The 25538-nt window shown below is 44.5% G+C and overlaps 1 protein-coding gene and 1 long non-coding RNA gene across 3 annotated transcripts in view; both read right to left on the bottom strand.

Moving 5' to 3' along the window:
* LOC308477715 overlaps window positions 1-25538 on the bottom strand; it is a 215395-nt gene that overhangs the window by 129353 nt on the left and 60504 nt on the right. The window lies entirely within an intron of this gene.
* On the bottom strand, window positions 1560-18257 carry DUSP29 (dual specificity phosphatase 29). 2 transcript variants are annotated; one of them, XM_081006544.1, is made up of 5 exons: window positions 18130-18257; window positions 13721-13837; window positions 7709-7917; window positions 4492-4712; window positions 1560-1869 (listed from the first exon to the last, which is right to left on the bottom strand). In XM_081006544.1, exons 2-5 carry the CDS (start codon window positions 13754-13756, stop codon window positions 1619-1621), a joined length of 717 nt encoding a protein of 238 aa, XP_080862670.1. In that variant the 5' UTR covers window positions 13757-13837; window positions 18130-18257; the 3' UTR covers window positions 1560-1618. The 2 variants fall into 2 exon arrangements, with proteins under 2 accessions (XP_080862670.1, XP_080862669.1); XM_081006543.1 differs by lacking the exons at window positions 13721-13837; window positions 18130-18257 and adding an exon at window positions 8805-8914.

Here is a 25538-nt window from a genome sequence, read left to right as displayed (position 1 = left end):
CCTTCAGAGGATGTTAAGCTTGGTTTTATAAGAAGCTGTTTTCTGGGAGATGTTCTGGATTTAATTTGAAGCTTCCAGCCTTGCAGATGCTGGACAGCTGGTTAGAGAAGACCTCTGGAGTAGTGGTTGTTCAGATGGGTTTGTTTAAATCTGAGGTGGTCAACATGGTATTCTCTGGATATTGTTTGACTACAACTCCCATCATCCCTGACCAGTGGTCATGTTGGCTGGGGCTGATTGATTAACATCCACCATCATCTGGAGGACACTACATTGGTGCCCCAATCCAGATATGTTGTCGCTTCGTTGAAGGCTGAAGCCAAGAGAAGTGGTTGGAATTATAAACTCTGCTTGGGCATATATTGTGTTCCATTGTGGAATATGTGTTTCAGAACTGGAAGATAAAAGGTTCTGTTAGTGTTATCAGCAGCCACGTGCAGGGTTGAAGTCACTCCAACAGTTGTGGATGTGAGTCTAACACACATATTTAGGCTGCCTTGGTTTCTACAACTACAGTACTATCAAAACTGGCACTGGGAAGGAAACACAATGGATGTACAACTTTTGCAATGGGCTCTAAACTTTTCCTCCAAAGAGGGCATTGTAGAAACAACATCATTGTGCTCCTAGTACTTGAAATGAGAGTTTGCGCCCTCCTGTGTCCCTGTTGGGGTGGAGGACCAGTTAGGGTAAAGATTATGTGGACAGCTTTTGTCAAATTTGTGCTGGGCTTTATCCAGTGACTTCGGTCCCTCTGCTAATGACCTTAATGGCCCCTGCGACATAGCTTTACCCTGACCAGGATAGGCATAGTCTCTGAACATTTCATTCCCATTGTCTTTCCATACAGATGATGGCAGGCAACACAGCCCACTATGTTCCTGGTTTGATGATAAGATGTATGCTAAGGTGCTTGTGATAATGCAGAGAGAAAGCGATTTGCCAAGAGGCTTTTAAGAGTCTCTGCCTTTTCCCACAATGGAAAAGGTGGTCACTGACCATTTGCACGTGTTCATTGGAGTCTATGCAAATAAGAAAATAGTCTCTTATACTGTTTTTGAGGGTGAGATTTGAAAGAAGTCCATCCAGGAGACAGATGACCCAGCAAGGTCCATCTACCAACCCTATCAATATTTGTGTGTGTGTGTGTGTGTGTGTGTGTGTGTGTGTGTGCTGAAATACAGAGATGCCCTTTTCTGACCATACGCTAGAGCAGTTGCAGGCCTCCTAACCCACAAAGTTAAAACAAGTGACAAACAGTTTCCAGCAGTGACTTTTCGTAAATCCCGTTTGGTCCTTTCTTCTTATGCACTGTTGATTGACTCTTTGGGTGACTGGGTTATCAGGTTTCTTCCCAAGCCCCCTCTGTAAAAGAAAGCTCTGAAAAACAGCATGAAGGAAGCCTTCTCTGTGTATTTCAAGTTTCTTTGAAGACCTCCTACCATGTTAGTGCATTTTCAAGCTGAAAATACGCTTAAGGCATTTGAAGTGCTACTGAGTCTCTTCCCCGCCCTCGCTCCCCCAGCTTTACTTGGTAACAAATGACTCCCTTTGCCTAATTGTTTTCAAGTTTCCCATTTCTTTTTAAAACTAATTCTTTTCTAGAAAACAGGGAATGTTAGATCTCCGTCTCTGTGCTGCCCTCTTGGTTACACTCCATCCCGTTTGTGGCTTTGCTCCTCTCCAGGGCTAGCTTTATGTCCAGTTCTCTGAGCTGTTTCAGGAAGCCACGGTTTGGGAGAATGCACCGGTGCTTGAGCACTTGATCAATGGCATCAACCACAGTCATGTTCTTGTAAATCATCAGATACGCCAAGACCAAGGCAGCTGAGCGGCTCCGACCCATGGCACAGTGGACCAAAATCTTGCCTGTGGAAGTGAAGAAAAAGAGAGAAACCATTCAGATTTTTTGCCACTGGCACTTCTCCATTTGCCATTGGTGTTGGGCAAATCCAGGGGAGCGGGTGGCGCTGTGGTCTAAACCACTGAGCCTCATGGGCTTGCTGATCGGAAGGCCAGCGGTTCAAATTCGTGCAACAGAGTGAGCTCTAGTTGCTCTGTCCCAGCTCCTGCCAACCTAGCAGTTTGAAAGCACGCCAGTGCAAGTAAATAAATAGGTACCACTGTAGCGGGAAGGTAAACAGCGTTTCTGTGCCCCCATGGCTTATGTCACAGTGTCCCGTTGCGCCAGAAGCGGTTTAGTCATGCTGGCCACATGACCTGGAAAGCTGTCTTGTGGACAAACGCCGGCTCCCTTGACCGGAAAGCAAGATGAGCACTGCAACCCCATAGTCGCCTTTGACTGGGCTTAACCGTCCAGGGGTCCTTTACCTTTACTTTTATACTTACACAGGGTCATATGTGAGTGGTGGGTGTGGATACCCCACAGTCTTGTGTGCAGCCACAAGGGCCCCCAGGTGATCCATGCAAATTGGCAGAGGATAAAGTTATCACCCCCTTCCCCACTTATCAAATGGTGACTGAGGAGGGGCAGTTTGCGTCCTCATCAGGCTGTTTGGGTCACCCAACTCAGCGACACACCTACTTAATTTTTATTTTTTTTCCTTTTTACTGCTGCTTTCAAAAATTGGGTTCTTGGAGGAGGGGGAGAGAAAAAAAGCCAGATGAGGCCTTTGCTTGGTCTGGGACATGGGGGTTAACAGCCCCTGGTTTGACAAGGAGAGGGGGTTTGGGAAATTGGAGGTGGGTGGAAGGGAAGAACGATTTGGATTGGGTCAGAAATACCCAAGTTATTTCTCGTATTTAGATTGGCTTATGATTTATGATATGAATTATTCTGGTATGGCACTGTTCTCTTTATTTTGCAGTTTGACTAGAGAGGATCTGGTCTCCAGACCTTACTCCCATTCTTAACCCTTTAAGCATTCTGCCAGGCTCATAAGCACTGCAACTAAAGGTGTAAGGCTTTCTGGGAGATGATTTATAATGAAATAAAAAAGGTATTTAAATATACCTTTCTGAAGAAACCAGAGGCCTTTCTTCTGGGCATTGTCGGCCAATTGGTGCCAAAGAAGGACAGAACCTTTTTTATGTATGCTACAACAGCAGCAAGAATACTCATTGCAAAGTATTGGAAGACACAAGATCTACCCACTCTGGAAGAATGGCAGATGAAGGTGATTGACTACATGGAACTGGCGGAAATGACTGGCAGAATCCGAGACCAGGGAGAAGAGTCGGTGAAAGAAGACTGGAAGAAATTTAAAGACTATTTACAGAAATATTGTAAAATTAAGGAATCTTAGAAGGATGTTGGATAGAAACGAAGAGCTTTTTAGCTGTAATGCTTTAAGTGATATGAAAAAAGGCTTACAATTGGGCAAAAGTTTAATGGTAAGGATTTGCTGAACTAACAAACTGAACTGGAATACAAAAAAGGGAGGTATGAGGAGGTCCGGGGAAATAAGTCTAGAGAAGATAGGTTTGGAAAATTAATGTCTTTTTAACTGTTTTATTTTGTATGTTTCTTTTTATCCTTTACTTTTTTGTTATATTTTTTAAAAAAATTTACTCTTTTTTCTGTATTTTGTATTTCTTCTATTTTTTGTAACTTTAATAAATATCAATTTTTTAAAAAAACAAAAGGTGGACACCCCCCCCCCCCCCGGATCGTGAATGTGTGGTAGGGATGATTGATTTTGAAAAGCCCACCCAGAGTCAAGGACTGTCTCAGGTACATGGATTTCAAACGACTCTTGTCTTATTCTGGTCCTGTGGAGGAGCCCTCAGAGAAAGGCTGGTTGGCTGTTGCAGCACCACAGACAGCACCTAGTGAGCAACTGGTGCTTGCAAGGTTTCAAAGTGGATCTGGGCTTCTGAAGACTTTGTCCCAGACTCCATTCATTTTGGGGAGAACTAGAATCTTTTAAAGGGGCACACTGTAACATGTGACAAATGCGTGTATCCAGTTCGCCGTGTCTACATGTGTGGAGCTCCAGTAGGTGAAACACTTCTGTCCCTTGACCACCGTCGCTTCCACCACTGCCCATGAAAGGGAGTGGGCCAAGCGTTCTGGCAGGATTGGAGCGCTTGCCATGAGCTTACGCTATTTTGAGGTCCTGCATTAAGGCAGCTGACTCAAATGGTTAGCTTTTAAACAAGAGGTGCTCAAAGTGGGAGATTTGTTGCCTGCAGTGTTTGGGAGCAGGCTGTTTATGCTCTGTCTTCTGCATATACTCGGAGGTTCTTTGATTGCTTGTTCTAGCTTATGTGTCCATTTTTTTAAATGAAGCAGCATAGCCACACATGGGAAGGAGCGGTGCTGAATAGGTGTAATTTAAGTAGGGGCAGATAGGGATGCAGCATCTGTAGTAGCTGCAAGAGATTACCTCCTCCCACCCATATGGACACAGGATCACAGGGTTAGAGAAAACACCCATGCCTGGTGATGGTCTTAGGTTCAGCAGCCTCACACACCATGCCAGTTAGGCCATTGCAGATAACGCCCGGACGGAAGCCCATTTTCCTTACTTGTTTCATTCCGGAGTGCTCTATCAATGAATTCGGCAGCAGAGTAAAAGAACTGGCTAAGATTGAAGGTGGGCAGATCGTCTGCCTCCACCCCGTGGTACTCAATGTCCATGTCCCTGTAGTATTCGGGTCCCGTATCTACGTTCCACCGGCCATGGGCTGCGTTGAGGATGTGGGTGAAGCCGGCTTTCTCAAGGCTGTAGCGATCAAGGGCTGTTTTCCTGGGTCAAAGCAATCAGAGGCTGTTAGGCAAGGTCACTGCGGTTACGGCATAGTTCAGTTGGCATGGCATGAGAATCTCAAAGCATAATAATAATATATTAATAATAATATAATTTATTTATACCCTGCCCATCTGGCTGGGTTTCCCCAGCCACTCTGGGCAGCTCCCAACAGAATATTAAAAACTCAATAAAACATCAAACATTAAAAACTTCTCTAAACAGGGTTGCCTTCAGATGTTTACTAAAAGTCAGATAGTGAGTGGGTGCCACTACCGAGAAGGCCCTCTGCCTGGTTCCCTGTAACCTCATTTCTCGCAGTGAGGGAACCGCCAGAAGGCCCGTGGAGCTGGACCTCCGTGTCCGGGCTGAACGATAGGAGTGGAGACACTCCTTCATGGCTTTGAGACCGACGTTGGGCAAAAGATTCCAGCATTGCAGGGGGTTGCACTAGATGACCCTCGTGGTGCTTTCCAACTCTTTTGTTGTTGCTTAGTTGTTTAGTCGTGTCCGACTCCTTCAGACCCCATGGACCAGAGAACGCCATGCACTCCTGTCTTCCACTGCCTCCTGCAGTTTGGTCAAACTCATGCTGGTAGCTGCATGAACTCTACAGCTCTTTGATTCTATTATTCTGTGCTGCTCCTTTCTAAGGCTGAGCCGAAGGGCAGCTGTTGCTGGAACAACACCAGACCTCTCTTGATTCTATGATTCATCACTTTCGTCACTTCCCCACCTCAATGGTACGCTGAACGCAAGCATGATCTATTTCTACAACTGTTTGTGTGAAAAGAGTGCCCACTCAATGCTTTTCACAGCTAAGCTATGGCGTAGGCAAGTACCCGGATGGCACACACATTGAATGTAACGTGTGTACATCCTTTTTGTATTGGGTGGGGTGGCTTACACTTTTCAGTGGAGACTGTTCCCGTCAAGTGGCTGGACCGTGAAATTGCCTGTTCAGGGATGCCTGCCCTAGCTAGCGAGGGCACTCGCTCCACAAGTTAGAGGGAGCCCCGTCGGGCAAAGTGTCCCATCCCCAGCTGACAAAGCATCACAGTGAGTTAGGCAGGTGGGCAAACATTTATTTAACTAAAACAGATTAATAAGGGCACAGGAAGGTGATTGCCAGTTAGGACCCAGATGCTGCAGGAACTTAAAATTAAGGAAAACTGGGACGTTCTGGGGTCAAATCAGAAACTGGAATGGCTTCTGTAAATCCAGGACTGTCCCTGGAAAAGAGGGACACTTGGAGGGTCTGCAATAGCAGACTTTATGTTTGCACACTCTTGCTGTTTAAAGGCGGCAAAGGCAGTAGAAGACCCTTTTGTATCAACTGTAGCTGCAAAAGTACTTTCCCATGAAAACCACTAGATTAGGTAACAGCCACAATAGCCTCCTGGTAATTCCATTTTTGGACTTCCTTGTTGTTAGGGGTTCCTAATATAACTATCTCCGCCCCACCCCCCACCCCAAAAAGAAGTTTGATACATATATTGTGTCTGAATTGATGCTTTCTGGCTCTGGCCTTTAATTAAGGTGCCACGTAGTGAAATCCATGTGTTCTTTTAAAAATACATTTTTTAAAAAGTTTTGCATGATAGGACACCCACTTTTAAATATAAAGCAGTTTTTAAACATTACAAGTTCAATATGAGTATCTGTTCCGAAAAGGAGCCCTGCACCATCTATTTTTAAATATCTGCTTTTTCATAAAGTGTCCAATTCCTGGCATTACATTCTTGCAGCTCCCCAGTAAAAGACTTTGGAAAGGGTAGCATCCCATGAAACTCGAAGCTTTGTTTATTACATGTCTGAAAGCGCTTGTAAAAGTTTCATTCCTTCTGGGCAGTGTCTACAACAGCATTCTGTTGCAAAAGGAATGAAGGGCAAATTAGATGTTGCACCAAAATGCATGTAAGTTTTGGGTGGGTTTCTTCTTCTCTTTTTAATGTAAAGCAGCTTTGGGGAGGCTTTCATTTGGAGCAGAGAGACAGCATTGCGGGTGTGGGGAGGGAAGACTCTGGGGTGTCCTTCCCACCAATGCTCTCTCACTCAAAATCATCTCTCGCCCAAGCTGATTTTTCTCCATACACAGCTCTTCAGGGGATCAGTATGTGTACAAATTTCAAGCAAATGCTGACATAAAACAGGCAGGGAGTGGTTAGAATTGTGAAGAAGGGACAAATTAGGGCCCTCGTATTTATGGGACCACCTCTTCTGGTATGCCCCGCAGAGGACCTTAAGGTCCATGAATAACCATAGTTTAGAGGTCCCAGGCCCTAAGGGAGTCAGACTATCCTCCACCAGGGCCAGGGCCTTTTCAGTTACGGCTCCGACCTGGTGGAATGCTCTGTCCCATGAGACTAGGGCCCTTCAGGATTTAACCTCCTTCTGTCGGGCCTGTAAGACAGAGCTATTCCGCCTGGCTTTTAATTTGAATTCAGCCTGATCTCTTATTTCCCTTCTCTTCCCTCCCCCTCCCCTTTTATGAAGATCACCCGCTCTGAGACCCCACAGCTAATTCTCCCCTGGTCTCCTCGCTGGCCCAAGTAGGACCAATTCCAGCCAGCTACCCCTGGGAATTATCTAATTGATTTTTGAATGTTATTGTTATTCATGTTTTTATACTGTGTTTTATGCTGCTTTTATAATTAAGTGTTTTAAATTTGTTGTTAGCCACCCTGAGCCTGGCTTTTGAACCGGGAAGGGTGGGGTATAAATAAAATTATTATTATTATTATTATTATTATTATTATTATTATTATTATTCTCTGATGGGTCATTTTAAGGCCACCTACCAAACCTCTAAACCCCTTTATTTCCCTCCTGCCCCAGAAATACCTTTCAATTATCCTACACAGAATCTACACTTGCATTTGCACAGCATAGCCCAGAGAGGATGATGTCAGAGCCACATTTCCACTGTGATCCAGTCATTACAGGCATAATGCTCTCCATGACTACTGGAGGCCATGTGTCTTGGCATAACTTACTCATCTCCTATGTAGAGGTTGGGCCAGACTTCGTTGACGTGGGTATACTTTGGGCTGCCTTTCCAGAAGAGCCTCTCCAGGTCAAACGCTCCAGGGGTGCAGTAGTCCCCATTGGGGTCTACTTTGACGGCTGCATAAGCACTGATCTTCCCAGATTTCAGGGCCATCGAAGAGTTTGATGGATGGCGGTGGAAACAAAATCCAAAAACCTGCAACACCAAGCAGAAGGTGAGGTTGCTGTTAAGAGACCCAAGTGATCACAGTTCTCCCTAGAGATTATATTGGCATTGTTGTACCTTAAGTAAAGGTAAAGGGACCCCTGACCATTAGGTCCAGTCGTGACCGACTCTGGGGTTGTGGCGCTCATCTCGCTTTATTGGCCGAGGGAGCCGGCGTGCAGCTTCCGGGTCATGTGGCTAGCATGACTAAGCCGCTTCTGGCGAACCAGAACAGCGCATGGAAACGCCGTTTGCCTTCCCCTCCGGAGCGGTACCTATTTATCTACTTGCACTTTGACCTGCTTTCGAATTGCTAGGTTGGCAGGAGCAGGGACCGATCAACAGGAGCTCACCCCGTCGTGGGGATTCGAACTGCCAACCTTCTGATCGGCAAGTCCTAGGTTCTGTGGTTTAACCCACAGCGCCACCCACATCCCACCTGTTGTACCTTACAACAGGCCTATTAGGACTGTTTTTTTAAAAGGGGGGGGGGGAATAAGGCTATTTATATGACAATTTTTGACTGATGAAAAGCGCCTCTCTGGGTGGCACTTTTTTTCTTTTTCTTTTTCTTTTTTGCAGCACAGAGGGGGTAATTTAAACTGGAGATTATGGATGAGAGGCATCTCAGCTTCACTCTGCCCTCAGGCGGAACATATGTTTCTGCTTTGACTCTGGAGGAGCTTATAATGAAAAATTTAAAATATTGGCCAACTCAACCTCTCGTCTCTGGAATGAAAAAGCCGAAGCAGTGGTATTGTGAGAAAGGTTAGTCAAATATTGAGGACCTAACATCCAAATCGTTTTTGTGTTTCTGAAGCTTTGAGGTACCTGGCTCTATTCAAAACCTTTTTTAAAAAAAACAGCACCACACATACCATGAAGTGATTGGGGGTTGTATTTGCCAAACTTTGTGAAGTGCTTAAAAAGAAATCTGATCCCAGCCCCATTATTTGCACTCGCTCCTGTCTAGGGTGACATTTTAATTGGGGTGGGGTAGATGAGAAAGTGCTCATTTCAAGAGCTGTCTAGGATTGTACCTGTTCCCCCTTTCTGAAGTAACCTCCTGGGCCAGAAGTTAGTCAATCTCCATATGTAAAATATGGCTTCCTCCAAGAGAGTCTAACCGGTGGGTGGCTTATGGCTTAGAATGCTCATTGTGAGGCAGTTAAACTGGTCATTTCCACAGCAAACACAATAATATACCTACAGCAAGGCTGCTGATGAGGTAAAGCTAAGACGCCCGCTTACCTTTCTTTATGGACCCAAACAATGTCAGACAAGCTCTTGGCGGCTGGACTTGTATGGCGAACCTTCTCCCCTCACAATAATGCGCGTCTACAAACATGGAATTTTGGCTGTGTAGGTAGGACTGAACAAACAGGGTTTCCTCTCAGGCAGGCAGGGGCTGTGAGTGTTGTGTTGAGGTTTCAAAACTCCAATTTAGAAGCAACGGCTGGATTTTAAGGGCTTTGTAAGAATTGATGCTTTTGAATTATGGTGCTGGAGGAGACTCTTGAGAGTCCCATGGACTGCAAGAAGATCAAACCTATCCATTCTTAAGGAAATCAGCCCTGAGTGCTCACTGGAAGGGCAGATCCTGAAGCTGAGGCTCCAATACTTTGGCCACCTCATGAGAAGCGAAGACTCCCTGGAAAAGACCCTGATGTTGGGAAAGATGGAGGGCACAAGGAGAAGGGGACGACAGAGGACGAGATGGTTGGATAGTGTTCTTGAAGCTACCAACATGAGTTTGACCAAACTGCGGGAGGCAGTAGAAGACAGGAGTGCCTGGCGTGCTCTGGTCCATGGGGTCACGAAGAGTCAGACACGACTAAACAACAAGTAAGAAAGCCTGTTGGCTGGTGAAAGCCAGGCTTGTCCATCGTCTCTCCTCTCACTGTCTTGTTGAGCTTCCATTAATTTTGGAGGGGATGGAATAGGGCAACTTCCTGGTAATGTTGTGCCTTTGACTCCTGTAATGGAACCAGATTTCTGGTGTGATGATAATATGATAATTATAATCGTATTACAATTATGGAGCAGCTTTTCAGCTGACTTCCAGAGAAAAGCCGAATGGCATCCCGTTCAAGATGACTCATCCGCTGGGGGAAGATGATCTAAAACATTCTGAGCTGCCATTAGGGCCCTAATTGCTTTGAGTGCCTTGGCAGGAAAGTGGTATATTTACAGACAGGCAATAAATCAATGAAGAGAGGATAGAAGTTGACAGTGAGCACATGGAAACTAATGGCAGACAACAAAATAGGCTGCAGTGTCACTGGGACAATGACGCACAATGAAAACATTTCAAGAAGGATCACACGATGTATGTGTTTCTATGCTAATGCTAGAAGATTGAGCCAAGTTGGGGGAAGCAGAGTGTCTGACATTTGCTTACAGGAAAAAATAAGGCTTCTCTGGGCTTATCAGAGAACACTAGCAGAACAAAAAGATGCTTATCTCTAGATTTAAAATCTATGAAAAGGGCAGAGTAAAGTTGTATTGGGTTGGGAGTTGCATTGATATATATGTCAAAGAAGGCACAGAGGGCCATAAATCAGAACTTGTACAAGAAACAGATTTAGCTGTAGAATCATTATGTGTAAAAGAATCAGGCCGAAACAGGAAAATAGTAATACTCCCCTAAACCAAGTTCTGATGGTGATTTACAGACGTTTTAAAAAATCAGAGAAGCAGCTAAAGGAGATCTTACGAGAATGACTTCCACGCTCATCAAATTGATTGCATAAATGCAAATTTAGTTTGTGGTCAAGAGACACATTTGTGTGAGCAATACCCAGGATCTCGTGAAAGACCTCAAATCACTTGGGAACAATGACTTGATTGCTCCCAGATTTAAAAGGTATGTGGATGGGAAATTGTTCAGAAAATTTCATACAGTTAATGTCAGAAGAAGAATTTTTTCAGATCTGGAATCAAATCTGGATCTAGTCAAAAGAGAGCTAAGTCAAATACTATGTTTATGAAGATGGATGATACTTAATTTTAATTAATTAAGTGGTAATATGTTGTATGTATCTTTTTTCTTTTTTCTCTTTTTCTCCTATTTTTTGTTTGTCTTTATTATTGTTAATCTCTTCTTTTTTATTATGTTTATCTACTGAAAATAATAAATATTATTTGGGGGGGGGGAGAGAGCTAAGTCACAGATGCTATATTTAGCATAGTGTTCGAGGCGACTCTGGCAAAATATATTTAAATACAGTGGTACCTCGGGTTACATACACTTCAGGTTACAGACTCTGCCAACCCAGAAATAGAACCTCGGGTTAAGAACTTTGCTTCAGGATGAGAACAGAAATCGCGTGGCGGTGGCGCAGCAGCAGCGGAAGGCCCTATTAGCTAAAGTGGTGCTTCAGGTTAAGAACAGTTTCAGGTTAAGAACAGACCTCCAGAATGAATTAAGTATGTAACCAGAGGTACCACTGTACATTAAAAAGACAGGAAACCAGCTGTGGCGTTTGCCCATTCATTTGAAAATGTCTGTACAGGGTAGAGAGAAAGGGTTAACAGGTAGACCAATAGGAAAGCCGGAGGCGGAGCCTACCTGTTTATAAAAGGGCTTAGCCTGAGGTTTGGGTGTGGTTAGTTGGTTGGTTTTAGTGGGTTGGTTGGTTGGTTGGTTTGGAAAGGCAGTTGGAAATGCAGTTGGCAGGCGGTTGGAAATAGACAGTTAGTGCAGTGGGTTCTTGTGTGAGGGGGAAGTAGAAGAGATAGAGACAGGATAAAATAAGACTAAGAAGGTAAAGAGTAACAATGTTTGGAATGCAGTTAATGTTTGTTTGTGTCTGCAGTAAACTACACTCTTCTTTGTTAAGGTGAGAACCTGACTGAGACTAAGTGATTTACTGGGGAGGACCTGGTTGGTGGCAGTGGATTAGTGGTGTACAGGTCAATAGTCTGTGAGACGACCAGGGGCTCCGGACGAACGCCACACCAGCAAATAAGAGAGTGGGGCTTTTTGAAGAATAAGGTATGAAAGAAATACTAAAGGAAGAAGCGGAAACTGAATACTTGCAAAAAAAATCTATCTCAGTCTTCACTGTGAAAGATATTTGGGAGAGGCCAGCAGCTAAGCCATTGCTTTTGAGGAGTTCACAAAAATAACTGTCCAACAGAGGTGTGATAAAGGATGATGGTTTGGCTGGTGGTCTCCTGGGGTAGGTTTTTCATACCTTGGAAACCAAATTCCATGATACTTGGTCATCCATTGGCTGGCTGGCTGGTTTGCAGAAATTGCATGGGAATATTGAATGCCTTTGCAAGGTAACTATTAGAACAGATTTCATTTCCGTGTAACTTTGACTATCTAGAGCAGGGATGCGGAACGAGCATCTCTCCAGCTGTTGCAGGACTACAGCTTCCATCTCAGATTTTAACTACCGTATTTTTCACCCCATAGGGCGCACCGCCCTATAGGACGCACCTAGTTTTTTTTTGGGGGGGGGGCGGAAATAAAGAAAAAAAAATTATTCCCCCCCCAGGCGCGGGGCTGGTGCGGGGGAAGCCTGAGCCTGCTATCCGCAGAGCTGCGCGAAGCCCAGGACTGCAGGCAGCTCTGCGCAGCCCTCGGGAGACCGGCGCGAAGTCGCGCCGGTCTCCCGAGGGTTGCGCAGAGCTTCCTGAAGCCTGGAGAGCGAGAGGGGTCAGTGCACACCGACCCCTCTCGCTCTCCAGGCTTCAGCGAAAGCCTGCATTCGCCCCATAGGACGCACACACATTTCCCCTTCATTTTTGGAGGGGGAAAAGTGTGTCCTATAGGGCGAAAAATACGGTATGCTGGCTTGGACTGATGGGAGTTGTAGTCAAACAATAACTGGAGGGCCATGATCTAAGGTTAGCTGTTCACCAGGTGCACAGCTATGGTACTCCTTGTTCCCTGTTGCTGTCTGCTTTCAGTGCTTGGTGGTCTTGAGTCAATTCAGAGGGCATGGGAAGATGATCTGTTTCCTTCTCTGGCTCAGGGCAAAAGAAGCCTGACCACTTTCCACCATCATAATCCAAATGGACAAAGCCCAGATCACACACCAGCCAATTTGCATTAAATGTGGAGTGCATTGGTGTAGGTGCTGTCTGATCATTTGTGGATTGATAGCTTTGTTTTCCAGGATGGTGGCTGATGCTTCATCAAGGACTCATCCACACTTTACTTGTCCCATGCCTAGAAAGCATGGGTCTGAGCAGTTTTCCACTTTTCCTGTGCTTTCGAGGGATTTTCTAGCATTTCCCCTGCCACTTTCCCTGGGAAAAGCTGTTCTTTACTGCTTAATCATAGCAAGCATCAATCTGCAGAAAACCCTGCTGATGTTTGCTCTGATTCAGCAGTAAAGAGCAGGTTTGTCCGGGGAAAAGCAATGGTACAAGCAGAAGTGTGGATGAGCCCCAATACAAGCTATTGACCTGTGATGGTCTCCTGATGGCCCAGAATTTCTCAAGTTATTAGAGAGAGACCCATCAGGAGACGAAACCCAGCAGTTTTAGAGAGAGTGAGAGCCGAGGGTTTATTTCCAGAGATAGTTGAAACTGGGGGTATTGTGTTGGGGAGGGTGCTATTTTCTGGGGATTTGCTGTCTGTTTTTAGAAGTCATCATGCTTCCTATAAACTTATTTACAAATGCATTGCTTCCAGGCAGCCTGTTAATTGGGCATTCATCCTGATCCGTTTGCTAGGAAGTTGCTGTTGTATTAATTACCCACCCTTCACCCTAAGATACCAGGGTGGGTTAGAACAATTAAAACACAGTATGAAAAACAGTTCAAAACAACTTACAATCACAGAAATAAGGTGGGTCCTAAAAATGCACATCTCAAGGGTCAAGGGCCTGGGAAAAGAGGTGTGTCTTCAACATTCCCCGAAAGCTGTCTAATGAAGATGTCAGGTGCACCCCTGTGGGGACGGAGAGCCACAACTTAGGGGATGCCACAGAAAATGCCCTCTCCCAGGCCACCACCCCACAATCTTCTGAGTGTAGTGGAATAAACAAGAAGGCCCGCTCTGCTGATTTCAGCACCTGAGAGGGTCTGTAGGGATGAAGGTGGTCTTTCAGGATTCAGCTTACTGGCCCATGCCCAGCCCATCACCTCCAAGCAATGGTCTAACACCTCAACGGCCTCAGTCCAGTATATCTGAAGGAGCGTCTCCACCCCCATCGTTCTCCCCGGACACTGAGGTCCAGCACTGAGGGCCTTCTGGCAGTTCCCTCACTGCGAGAAGCCAAGTTACAGGGAACAAGGCAGAGGGCCTTCTCAGTAGTGGCGCCCACCCTGTGGAACGCCCTCCCACCAGGTGTCAAAGAGAACAACTATCAGACTTTTAGAAGACATCTGAAGGCAGCCCTGTTTAGGGAAGCTTTTAATGTTTGGTGCATTTCTGTATTTTAATATTTTGTTGGAAGCCACCCAGAGTGCCTGGGGAAACCCAGCCAGATGGGTGGGGTATAAATAATAAATTGTTGTTGTTGTTGTTGTTGTTAACTGCCTCTCCTGATTCAGGTGAAGATTGAGAGATAGAGCTAGGTGTCATCTGCAAATTGATGGCACTTCCAAATCTCCTGATAACAACGCCCAGAGGCTTCATTTAGATGTTAAATAGCACAGGGGACAAGATGCAACTCTGTGGGGCATCACAGGGCAACTCCCATGGCACTGGACAGCAGGCTCTCATGACCACATTCTGGAAACATCCCAGGAGGTAAGAACAGAACCACTGAATCAAAGTAAAAGGTAAAGGACCCCTGGATGGTTAAGTCCAGTCAAAGGCAACCATGGGGTTGCGGTGCTCATTCGCTTTCAGGCTGAGTGAGCCGGCATTTGTCCACAGACAGCTTTCTGGGTTATGTGGCCAGAATGACTAAATCACTTCTGGTGCAGTGGAACACTGTGATGGAAACCAGAGCACACGGAAATGCCATTTACCTTCCCACCGCAGCGGTTTATCTACTTGCACTGCCGTGCTTTTGAACTGCTAGGTTGGCAGGAGCTGGGACAGAGCAACGGGAGCTCACCCTGTCGCGGGGATTCGAACCACCGACCTTCTGATTGGCCAGCCCAAGAGGCTCAGAGGTCTAGACCACAGCGCCACCCACATCCACCACTGAAGCACAGTGCTCCCAACCACCACCTCCCTGGGCCGCTCTAGAAGGATATTGTAGTTAGCAATATCGAAAGCAGCTGAAAGAGGGAGGAGAACAAACTGTGCCATGCTGTCCATCTCTCTCCTGGTCAAAGCAATCAACCAAGGTGACGGGTGCATTTTCAGTGTCATGACCAGGCGTGAAGCCAGAGTGGAATGGATCTAAGTCATCAGCTTTTTCCAAGCATGCCTGAAGTTGAACCACCACCACTTTGCCCTCCAAAGGGGATATTTGACTCTTGGTACTTGTTCAACCACCTACATCAAGGCAGATTGTATCTCCCCCTTCTCCAACGAAGCCTTAATCACTTCCTGGACCCATCCAGTCAGCCCCCTATGGGGCTGTAAGAAGCCAAAAATGGACGAGGGTCAAGGAGCCAGGTGGCCAGCTATACTTCAAGCAGCTTGCCCTCTGCACCCTCAGGTCGCAATAATCTAAACTGATCCAGTATAGATCGAACAAACCATGCTCTAAACACCACCACTGGACTTGCTCTAGCTGTGGCATCGAGCGATTTTGTCCCTAAAGCGCCTTGCAGAGTTGTCACAGGGTGCCAGAGCGATGCCACAATGGCCACGTTTAGTCGGGTTCAGACTGAATCTTATGCCACCTGCTCTCTTATTCCAAACCTCCTGTTTCATCGCACCCTTGACTTTCCAGGCGGAAAGATGGCTATTGTTACAAAATGCATTGGCAGGATGGATTTTGTAAAAGCAACCTACTCCAGCCTGGTATCTTCCAGGAGTTGTTAGGTTTCCAGCTACCACCAGTCTCCAGCTAGCATGGTCCATGGTTAGGAAGTAGGTGGGATCTAGTCCAACAACATCTGGAAGTCACCAGGCTTGGGGAGGCTGGTGTAAAGCACCAGGAGGGACAGTTTACTCTGAACTTGCTTCACAAGATAATCAGCTTGGATAGCTCTGTTGGTTAGAGTGTGATGCTGATGATGCCAAAGTTGCAGGTTCAATCCCTGTATGGGACAGCTGCATATTCCTGCATCGTAGGGGGCTGGACTGGGGGTCGCTTCCAACTCTACAATTCTTTGATTCCCTAAGTACCTGTAAAGCTGACTTCACACCTTTTTTTCTTCAGCAACATTGACTCATAAAAGTCTAGCTCCTTGCACTAGTCCTACACTACTAGCGCAAGGTAGAGGGGAGGAGCCAACACAGGGGTCTGTTGTGTCTGCTTCTGTGCCCCATGTACAGATCAGAATGCATGTTAGCTGCTGACTCCTCTGTTGAGGCAGGACTGAGCACTGCCATAGGATCTGTCTGTGCCAAAAGAATTCTTGTGGATCAGGCTGCCCATGCTTAGCACAGCAGATCAGGTATCGGTAGGCTATGGAGAGAGACTGTGTGTTTGAATGCATACCTTCTAACCTCTTGAGTCCCCAAACTGGGATGTGCGTCTGTGATCTGTGCGAGATGATGGAGTCAAAAAGACGTGCTTTTTTGGGGGGACGTGCCTGCGCATGTTGGAGCACTGCACAGGGTTGCGTAATTGCATCTCCCCCCAAAAAGTGCATTTGGGGGGGGTGAGATTTCAGCGCGAAATCACGAGTTCACAGTACTCCCAATGGCCACTGTGCTCTTGCATGAGAAAACTGGATGTCCTGTTCTGTTTTCTCTGGGACACTTGCAAGGCATGATGAATGGGGTGGGGTGGGAGAGCAAGATTCTCAGTTAAGGTCCAAGGGTCATCTTTTGGATATATTTGAGTTTTAAATGGATAATGCTGAAGCAATGCATTTTAAGAGTATTTATTTACTTTTTGTTTCTAGCTCCTAATAACTATAGCAACATTTTGCCAACACGGATCAGTTACCCAATTTCTGTATTAAAGCGGAACCATAGGCATGGCAGGAGAAATAGGAGCAGGTGCAACAACCCCACTGCCCTCTCAAAATGGCACTCCTGCTGTGGAGACCTTAAAGTGCTACTCTGGTTACATGATATTTTGCAAATCCTAGCAACCACCCAAAGGAGCCTCGTGGCTCACTATGTACCTGTCACTTATTAGGAGAGAAGGCAGGCCCTGGATTTCAATATGCTTATCTGATCAAAGATGCAATATTTGCAAACAATGTAGTTTTCATGGCGCAGGGATGACTTTACTTCAGATCTCCCACTAAAACAACGACAGCAACTAAAAATGAATGGAAGATCGATGTCTGAAAATATGCTGCTAAGAATCCTGCCGAATTGATTTTCGGTTGATTTAATGGCAATAGCTTCTTTGAAAAGAATCCCCTCTAACTTTCTTAAAACAAAACAAAACAAAGTTAATTTAATCCTTATCATTCTAATTTCTCAGATATTGTTTTTGGTGGTTGTTTCTTTAGGGGAAGGGGAAATTGTGAAGAGGTTTTTCTGTGTTTGTCTCGTGCAGTTGTAGTTTAAAACGAGTTTGCGTATAATCTCTTTTATGTCACTATTCCTTTACCCTCTGTCTGCATCTCTTCTCTACTCGCTTGTATATTCTCCAGGCTAGCAATTTCTTTTTTTAAAATCGTTTTCGCACTTGGTCTTCACTGCCAGCGCATGTGGTTAACATGAAGCCAGTTCAGCTGGGTTGGCTGACATAAGGCATTAAAATTTCCTGAATGACAGACACAAGCCATCTATAGTAGAAGCAGGGCAACAGAATTCGATGTAAGGGAAGGGGAATTGAAAGAAAATAAAGAGCTGAGGAGCAGAGGAGAAGGGAGGGGAGAGCATCTAAAAGATCCCCAGAGTAGATTTTAAAATCTCCCAAAACAGATCTCCGTTTAGCATAAACGATAAAAAGCTTCGTCCAATAGGAAAGAAAGAAGTGCAGCTCATTGTATAATATTTTGGAATGCTGAATGACCTCACTGTATCCCCAAATGAATGAATCTCTAATGTTACTTGCGCCTCTTCCCTGAAATGGTTTTAAGAAGCCAGCAGCTCCTTTGCAAAGGCAGCTAAACGTTCAGTTTCCCCCCTTGCCTGGTTGTCCTCTTCCAGAATTTTTTAAGGGAAAGGGCGAAAAGGGAGTCCAGCATTCTCTCATCTTGCCTTACCTGTGACTTTATCCAGGAGCTGTAGGTAGCGTGGATCTTCGGAGTGTGACAGGGACGGCAAAGGAAATCTTTGCCAACTTTGAAACTGGCATCTATTTTTAGAGCAGGATTTGCTGACTGACCTTGTGTGATACCCACTCAAAGGGGAGAATCTTTACATCTGCTACTAAAACGACTCCCTAATGTGACCTGAAACCGGTGGCCTCGGCAGTTCAGCAACTCCAGGCTGCTGGAGCAGATCAGGGTTCAAGTCAGAGAGGCTCGTGTGCGTGTCGTGCAGGCTCCAGTTGTGTGCAAAAAGGCATATTTGGACCTATGCTAGCCTCGGGTCAGAGGCCATACCAGCTATCCCTTTCACAGTACCAATGGTATGTAACTCATCGGAGCTGCCAGGGTTGCTCTGTGCCTCCTAACGCTATAAGTCTTTATTATTTATCTATCATAAGAGTCCTTATAGGGACGCGGGTGGCGCTGTGGTCTAAGCCACTGTGCCTAGGGCTTGCCGATCAGAAGGTCAGCAGTTCGAATCCCTGTGACGGGGTGAGCTTCCGTTGCTCGGTCCCTGCTCCTGCCAACCTAGCAGTTCGAAAGCACATCAAAGTGCAAGTAGATTAATAGGTACCGCTCCGGCGGGAAGATAAACGGCGTTTCTGTGAGCTGCTCTGGTTCGCCAGAAGCGGCTTGGCCATGCTGGCCACATGACCCGGAATAACTGTCTGCGGACAAACACTGGCTCCCTCGGCCTATAGAGTGAGATGAGCGTGCAACCCCAGAGTCGTCCGCGACTGGACCTTTATCTTTACCTTTACCAAGAGTCCTTATACCAGCTGGCCCAGTATTGTCTACTTAGACTGCAGCAGTTATCCAGGGTTTCTCGCAAGGGGTCCTACCCAACCCCAGAGCTTGATTCTTTTTAATTTTTTTATACATTTATTTATTTGGTTTTTCAGATTAAAGTTTTACAATCACACATACAACATAAAAACAAGATTCCAAAGAATCTCCTGGTCTTCCCTCCTCCTCTTTGTGGGTCCTATTGTTAATCATTTCCTCCTGCATCTTTTATGAGAATCTTTTACATCTCCATTCCAGTCATACCTCGGGTTGAAGTAGCTTCGGGATAAGTATTTTTGCATTGCACGCTGCGGCGACCCGGAAGTAACGCACTTTGTGCCGCTCACGCATGCGCAGATGGTCAAAATGATGTCACACGCATGCACAGAAGCAGCGAATCGCGACCCACGCATGTGCGGATGCAGGTTGCGTTCGCTTCTGGATGTGAACGGGGCTCCGGAATGGATCCCGTTTGCATCCAGAGGTACCACTGTATATCCAGAATTCACCATTAAACTACAAGTGTTATTCCAATCCTACTGACAATTTTAAGCGTTTACAGTGGTCTTCAAGGTAAATTATAAATTTCCCCCATTCCTTATTAAAATTTTGGTTTTCCTGATTTCTGATTCTTCCAGTCATTTTTGCCATTTTGGCATAATCCATCAACTTAATCTGCCATTCTTCTCTGGTAGGGACTTTGTCTTCTTTCTATCTCCGGGCCAACGGAGCTTGATCCTTTTTAAATGGTGGGGGGAACTGGAGTGAAGGCAGGCTCAAAGGCTTGCCAATATATTGATTGTGGGTGTGATGGTGCTCTTGAGGCCTTCCCCTGCTGTCTGGAAAACCTCTGAGATTGTCCACGCTCTTCCCCAGGGGAATTACCTTCCCCGCCTCTCCTTGAAACGGAAGATGTTGCTCAGCTTCTTTGGAAAACTGAAGTGTGTGCCTATGTACATCCTCTCTTTCTGTCTTTCGGAGAGAGGGGTTCTGATCTGAGAGAGGGAAGAGAGAAGCAAAAGAGGGGTGGCACTCAAAAAATATGTGTTCATGGTCCTAAAAGGGTTAGCAATCCCCACTCTAGAATTTAGACCTGGTGTTTTGATGATGATGATGATGATGATGATGATGATGATGATAATAATAATAATAATAATAATAATAATAATAATTTATATACCCTGCCCATCTGGCTGGATTTCCCCAGCCACTCTGGGTCCCCTAAGAGAATATTAAAAACACGATAAAACTCTTCCCTAAACAGGGTTGCCTTCACATGTCGTCTAAAAGTCAGATAGTTGTTTATTTCAAATCAAATATGATTGAACGAACGCACCCACAAAAAGTGTATCATTTTCCTCTCCTTTCTGCTCCATCCTTGTAGCCTCTTTCCCATCCAGAAAATAAACATTGCTGAATGTGGTTTTGAGCTGCGGCTTTTCGAAAAGCACAGCCAGGTCCAGGGTGGAATTTAAAAGTTTGATTAGACGTTCTTGGGTAACTGTTATGGTTGGTTTACTAGGCGATCTTCCTTCAGAAGCCAGTGCTGAATACGCCAAGGCTAGGGTCAAGTAAATTGGCTCAACCGGTGAGAGGTTTCAGTGCTTACCTGAGTTCCATTTTTGGTTTTTTTACTGGTCACTGGAGGCTTATGGCATGTTGAATTTATGTACAAATTTACTGAGCGTAGGTGGAGGGACAGCTTTACACTCCAAAGTCCAGTGTTTCCCACATCCAAGGCAGCCAGCACCCCAAAAATGCTGGCAAACCCCAAATTCAGCTTTAACCGTGTGTGTCTGTTCAGAACTGCTCTCTGACTCTCGCAGCAGATACAGTCCATGGATGCACATCACAAGAACAGCCCAAGCTATTAGTCTTCTTTTGTTAAGCCCAAGACTCTGGTCAGCTATTATTACTTCATGGCAACCTGAAATTTGAAAGCAGCATTCGTTTAACTCTGCATGCAGTAAACCACTGAGCCTTTTGGACTTGCTGATCAGAAAGTCAACGGTTCGAATCCCCACAACAGAGTGAGCTCCCGTTGCTGTGTCCCAGCTCTTGCCAGCCTAGCAGTTTGAAAGCACACCAGTACAAGGAGATAAATAGGTACCACTGCAGTGGGAAGGTATATGGCGTTTCCGTGCGCTCTGGTTTCCGTCATGGTGTCCCGTTGCGCCAGAAGCGGTTTAGGCCTGCTGGCCACATGACCAGGAAAGCTGTCTGTGGGCAAATGCTGACTCCCTCAGCCTGAAAGTGAGATGAGCGCTGCAACCCCATAGTCGCCTTTGACTGGACTTAACTGTCCATGGGTCCTTTACCTATTACCTTTTTTTACAGTTAGTATACTACAAAAAATGCAAGCAGAAAATGGTGGCTATTACAAAGCTGATGTCCTCCACATACGACATGACTTCCAAAACATAGGAGGGTCTATAGCTCAATGGAAGAGGACATCCTCTGCAGAAAGAGAAACCTAGATTTGGAAAGCCCTGGCAAATAGAGCAGCTAATACAGGCTAAATCATGGGTGGACAAACTAAGGCCTGGTGGCCGGATCCGGTCCAATCACCTTCTAAATCCGGCCCACGAACGGTCTGGGAATCAGCGTGTTTTTACATGAGTAGAATGTGTGTCCTTTTATTTAAAATGCATCTCTGGGTTATTTGTGGGGCATAGGAATTCGTTCTTTCTTTCTTTTTTAAAATATAGTCCAGCTCCCCACAAGGTCTGAGGGACAGTGAACCGGCCCCCTGCTGAAAAAGTTTGCTGACCCCGGGCTAAATGAACCAACAGAGTCTCAGTTGGTTTAAGGCACCTTAATGCGTTCGTAAGTTGAGTGTTTAAGAAATTCTCTGTATTTCCCTCTCTATCAACAGCCCTTTGTTATGACATTTAAATGACATATTAAGTAAACCACAATTTGAATTAAGATAAAAACATTTTGAAGAGTTGCCCAGATTTTAGTAACCAGCAAGTGGTATAGTTTAGCAAGTTGCAAAACTGGTGCAGGAAAATCACACTGAAAAGGCAAACTTTGCAATGAAAGAATTAGAATAGATTTAGGAGACTGAAGAGCAGTGCAGAAATGCTTCAAACAAGCAAAATATAAAGTATGGTCTATTTTTATTAATGATTGGCATCAATTACAGAAGGGTTTGTCCTTGTTTTGAAATTGTTGTTGTTGTTGTTGTTAAATCAATGTCTTAACGTAGCAACCACATTTAGCTTAAATAGTTTTACTAACTTTGCTACTTTTTCAAAGCTGCTGCTGCTCTCTTTAATATATAAATTAAAGTCGAGCGCTGGTTATTCCAACAGGGTGACCAAAGCAAAATTCAGCTAACATCCTGACTCTTTGCCACTTAGGAACGAGCCTCTTAATCTGAGAGTCAGACTGGATGTTCTTTAGGTACCTGTGGCCCTGTGGTTTTATTTATGTGAACGATGAAATGTTCCCATTTTCAGAATTGCAGTATGAATTTTGCTTTTGGAAGCCAGTTGGATTGTATGAGCATGAATAGATTGTGGCTTTTTGTTGTTCTGTTACTGATACCTTCTTGAGTGTCTGGAATATTAAACTGAAATGGATACTCTTGTTTATCCCTTGCTGTCAAAACAATGCATGCTCCTTTTGCCTCTCTAGAATTAAACCAAATGTTTCCGAGTCAGTCTTGGCTCCTAGGGATAAGCATTCTGCTTCGGAGACAATACTGTTTATTACAGTGAACTCTTTCTCTCTCCACCTCTCCTGTTGCTGCCTTGAAAATATGAACAATTTAGAAGCCAAGCTGGTCAAGCGACTATGTTATACCATGTGTCTCCCATTTTCCCCTGCTTTGTCAGGAAATGCTCTCAGATCTACACTTTCTGAAGTTGGACGCCAGCAACTGAGGCATTCTGGCCTAGCTACCGAGGTGCCAAACCCATGTCTTTGTTGTTCCTCTTCAGACTCCAGGTCAGGATGCACATGACTGAGTACCCATCTATAATTACATAAATACTAAGAAAGGCAGTAGTCTTTATTGTTTTATTGTTTTACTTTTTATACTGCTTGTAAACCTCTTAAGTGGTTTACAAGAACGGCTCAGGACCGCAATACCTCAAGGACCGCCTCTTTCCATATGAACCTACCCGGACCCTGATATCATCTTCTGTTTTTTTTAAAAAAATAATTTTTATTAAAGTTTTAAACAACAAAGAAAGAAAAGAAGAACATACACAATACATATAACAAAAACACACACAAAAACCAGATTCAACAATAAAAGAACAAAAAACATAACAATTAAAAACAATATCTCTTTTCCATTTCCGTTTTTTAGTTACTTATTTTCTGGACTTCCTCATACCTCCCTCTTTTGTATTCCAATCCAAATCGTTTGTCCAGCAATTTCTTTTCAACTTTTTTAATCCCAACCTTTAACTTTAATATAATATTGTAATATATAACTTCAACTTCTTTAAACCTGATCTTTAATCTTAATATAATATAACCTTAAAATTTTCCCTCTTAATTGTCAAGTTTCTATTTCTTTAAACATCTTTACTCCTAATCTTAATCTTAGTCTATCATCAACTTTAACCTGTACAGCTGGAAACCGCTTATTTTCAGTCCAACATCACTCTAACATTCTTTAATTTTGCAATGTTTCTGAAGATAGTCTTTGAATTTCTTCCAATCTTCCTCCACCGACTCTTCTCCCTGGTCACGGATTCTACCAGTCATTTCCGCCAGTTCCATATAGTCCATAAGTTTCATCTGCCCCTGATATCATCTTCTGAGGCCTCCTCCACGAGAGGGCCGGAGAGTGGCAACATGAAAATAGGCCTTTTCTGCAGTGGCTCCCCACTGAATGAATGAATGAATTTTATTTGCGTCAGCCATCGGCCATAGCAATAAAACAATATAATATACAAAGAACAGAAATAAAAAGTCAGTTACAGTCATACCTTGGGTTACAGGTGCTTCAGGTTGCACAATTTTGGGTTGTGCACTGCGCTGAACCCGGAAGTACCGGAACGGATTACTTCTGGATTTCGGCGCTTGCGCATGTGCAGATGTGCTAAATCGTGCTTTGCGCATGCGCAGAAGCGCTGTATCGCAACCCGCACATGCGCAGACGGGTTGTGGGCACTGTGGGTTGCGAAAGTGTTTCCCACACAGATCACGTTCGCAACCTGAGCGTCCACTGTCTATAAAATTCATTTTAGGGTTTTGAATCAATAGTCAAATAGTGGATCTTATTCTAATTGCCCCAGCTAAAAACCAAGCGTCAGGGCCAAACTGCCTTTCCAACATATGTTTCAATTGGCTGTATTGCCATTGTGTTTCACTGGTTAATCCATACTTTACTTGCAAAGTCTTATATTCGACAAATTTGTAATTTTTTGATTTGTAATTTGTAATTACAAATTTGTAATTTGCAATTTGTAATTAATTGATTCAGTGTCAAAATACCCTTTTGCATCCAATTTTGCCAAATTATTACTTGATTTCCAATTTTTAATTTTGGGTTGGCCCATATTGTTAATTTCTCGCACTGATAGGGGTCGTCCTTATTATTTTTATTTATATTCATCCAAATTTTTATAGGTGCTTTAATAGTCTCCAGGATAATAGGATATTTCATAAAATTGGAGCCGAGTTTAGTCCACCCTACAAGAGGTTCAAAGAAACTATATTTGAGAGTAGCCCAATTGGGATTCCTGTTAGCTCTCCAATCATTAGTCTTACTCAGCAGGTAGGCCTGGTGATAAAGTTCCAGATTTGGGAGACCAAAGCCACCTTCATTAGTTGGAAGTTGCATTTTATGTAGTGATATTTTTGGTGGCTTTGTACCCCACAGGCACGATCTAAATAGTTGATTTATTTTTTGGAAGTAAAATTTGGGAATATGTATTGGTAATCCTCTAAGAATGTATAAAAGCTTTGGAACAACGTTCATTTTGAGGACATTAACCTTTCCCCAAAGGGAAAGGTTTAGAGGTCCCCACCTTTCAATATCAAAAGAAATCTCATATGATTTGATTCAGATTTAATTTTACAATTTGGTCTATAGCTGATGAAATCATTATACCGAAGTATTTAATAAAGTCTTTGCACACCCGAAATTGATGGTTTCTATACAATGTAGCCCTTGGCATGATAATCTCATTCCTCAAGTCTTTATAAAGAGTGCAAGCCAGAAGGGCATGCGCCACCAATTCAGTACTGCTCCCCGTTTGTGTAATGCTCTCCCCAGGGAAGTTTGTCTGGCGCCTTCATTATACACCTTTAGGCGCCAGGCAAAAACTTCATCTTTAACTAGGTCTTGGGCTGATTGACATCCAATACCCTTTTAAAATGTGTTGGGGGGAGGTTGCTTTTGTTTTTATTTTGATTACAGTGGTGCCTCGCAAGACGAAATTAATTCGTTCCGCGAGTTTTTTCGTCTTGCGGGTTTTTTCGTCTTGCAAAGCACGGTGTCGGAAAAGTTTTGGAAAAGCTTCAAAAATCACCAAAGTCTTCAAAAACCTCAAAAAAGGCTACCACACCGCGTGCTATGAGTTGCTCCTCGAAGTCAAGTCGCAACTGTA

This window comes from Podarcis pityusensis, assembly GCF_964106645.2.
Source record: "Podarcis pityusensis genome assembly, chromosome: 5".
In the NCBI taxonomy this organism is placed as follows: Eukaryota; Metazoa; Chordata; class Lepidosauria; order Squamata; family Lacertidae; genus Podarcis; species Podarcis pityusensis.
The sequence above is the reverse complement of the archived record's forward strand: the minus strand, read 5'-3'. Positions and strand labels throughout refer to the sequence as shown.